Here is a 2,354-nt window from a genome sequence, read left to right on the forward strand (position 1 = left end):
AACAAGTATATGTATATAAAAGAAACTTCTTCAATATCTTAGGGGTATATATTTTGAGAGAATAGAAGAATTCTGATGCCAATGCATAAGGCAAAATATAACAATTATGAGTATGCAATACTCTATGCTTAGCTGTAGATAGATATTTGGAAGAAAATTGGATTTGGATTTTGTAACACTTTATTCATAATTGTTGATTAATAAAAATAGATCTTTTTATGTCACGCAATAAAATTTTTTCCTTAACATTCGATAGTCATAATATTTTTCTTTTATTTGTGGGAGCTAAAGCAATGAAAAAAGTAGTCAACAACGCATAATTGTAACATTGAGCATGAAATGAAAATAATTGCTTTACTCAAAGTGGACCAAAATAATTTTAGAAACATCTAATAAATCAAAAATTAAGAGGGAATTACAAAGGAATATGATTGTCATACATATTTCTAAAATGTTCCCTTTTAAAATATATTCCTTAGTGTGAGAACAATACAAACCCAATACAATAGTTTATGCCATTTATGGAGCGAGAACATAAATATATTGGATTTTAAATAAATTTCATCGCAGAAATGGCACAATAACTGTTGAAAATTCACATAAAATAACCTTGACTAAGGATTACTACAAATATGTTTATAGACTTTGGATTTAGGTCTCAAACATGGGGGTAATATTGTCCAAATCAAAATCTTTTGCCAAACATTTTTGTAATACAAATTTCGACACAAAACAGCTCCGCTTTGGCTTCACCGAGTAATACAATTTTCCAATCCTTATACATGGCTTTAACTGTAATTGAACAAATAAGTATAACAAATCTCACAAAATCATTTTTGCCAATCCATCACATCCTCCAACTCTTATTGCTGCACACAACAATGAATAATTTAACTGAGAACACGATCAGCGGCAATGTTGAAAGCATCCAAAAATGCCCCCATTGGTGTTGAGGGGCCAATATTGACGCTGGCAACAGTGTTGGCGACCTTATTCTTCAGATTTCTCAATCTCAACGACGAATGGATGAATGTCAATGAGAAAGGCAGCAATAAAGTGAAGCAGGACAAGAGAATAGCATCAAACCAGTGCAGCAAAAGGTAACCGACAAGTAAGGCTCCACCTATATTCCAAAATATAAAAACTTCATCAAAAAGGCATATAAATCTAATATGTATAACTACCCACCGAGTATGTACCACTTTTGAGCATCGCTACCACCACTTGGTACTTTAATGCGCAGGAAACGCGTTCGATTACCTCCACTGAAGAAATGTAAGAGTATTGCAATTATCATGGCCTGTACGGTAAGTCCGCAGATTATTTTTACCGGATTTATTATCATCATAAGCCCATAGATGGCCAAAAACAATAGAAAATAGTTTGTCTGATAATACAACAAGTTTTTCACTACACGATTTCCCCATTTGTCAAAATCCTTAATATTGGGAATTTGGAATCTTGCAGACCCCAGCACAAAATCATCAAGACTTCGTAGTGGTGGCAATTCCAAATTCTCGGTAACTACATCTGCTGCCATTTTCGTTGTCTTCGATTCGTGATAAAGTAGTCTGAGAACTTTTTTATTGTCACTAACGACTTTCCAATTATTAAACCCGTTTGTTTATATTCCTGCGAAGTCCTTAACTCCAATTGATTGGTTTCCACGCGTTTAATAATTCTTCTGTCTTGGAGTTAAGATTCCCAAAAACAGATGAATCACAGAGATGACGTCGAAGGGTAACAAAATCTACTACTAATTTTGACACTAATAAACCGACCTAAATAAAAACGCAAGCGTATAATGGATACAACTAAGTTCACGAAAAAGATAGAGCTGATTAGCCAGCTGATGTGAAATTCTTGTTTTGAATTCTTGATAGCATAAGGCCGGTATGCACCTCTAGCGAAAAATTTCATTCCCATAAGAAATGCATTGCTATTTATGCTAACGAAATTTTCGGTAGCGTTCAATTTCGTAAGCTGGTACGCACCTCTAATGAAAATAACAGGGTTGTCAAAAGCATATTTTGGCAGCAAACATTTAATTTATTACAATTATTGTGTGCGTAAAAGTTTTAAAAGGTCTGTAAATAATAAACAATTTATTTGAGGAATATTTGGAACATATACTAACAATTTTTAAAAGCGATTAGCTGGTTTGAAATTTGTGTACACAGCCCTGTTTTTTTTGTTGTAGACTTAAATAAATTTTTGCTACCGAAAATTTCGCTAGAGGTGCATACCGGCCTATATACGTAAATACTCGGTGCAATAGCATATCACTGCTATATAGAAATTGCGAAAAAAAGCGATATATACTAGTGTTGGAAATTTTGATTACTTTTGACTAC

At 33.3% G+C, this 2,354-nt stretch overlaps 1 protein-coding gene across 1 annotated transcript; it reads right to left on the reverse strand.

The window, feature by feature from the left end:
• Positions 1-518: 518 nt before the first annotated feature.
• Jwa (PRA1 family protein Jwa) lies at positions 519-1,713 on the reverse strand. The gene is made up of 2 exons (XM_075309901.1): positions 1,189-1,713; positions 519-1,123 (listed from the first exon to the last, which is right to left on the reverse strand). The coding sequence occupies exons 1-2, from the start codon at positions 1,538-1,540 to the stop codon at positions 891-893; spliced, it is 585 nt and encodes a 194-aa protein (XP_075166016.1). The 5' UTR covers positions 1,541-1,713; the 3' UTR covers positions 519-890.
• Positions 1,714-2,354: the final 641 nt, after the last annotated feature.

Source organism: Haematobia irritans, chromosome 5 (assembly GCF_050003625.1).
Source record: "Haematobia irritans isolate KBUSLIRL chromosome 5, ASM5000362v1, whole genome shotgun sequence".
NCBI lineage: Eukaryota > Metazoa > Arthropoda > Insecta > Diptera > Muscidae > Haematobia > Haematobia irritans.

Coding starts and splice junctions, on each gene's coding strand:
- Jwa (XM_075309901.1), bottom strand. CDS start 1,540: ATGGCAGCAGATGTAGTTACCGAGAATTTGGAATTGCCACCACTACGA. Junction 1,124..1,188: donor TCAAAAGTGGTACATACTCG/GTGGGTAGTTAT, acceptor TTTGGAATATAG/GTGGAGCCTTACTTGTCGGT.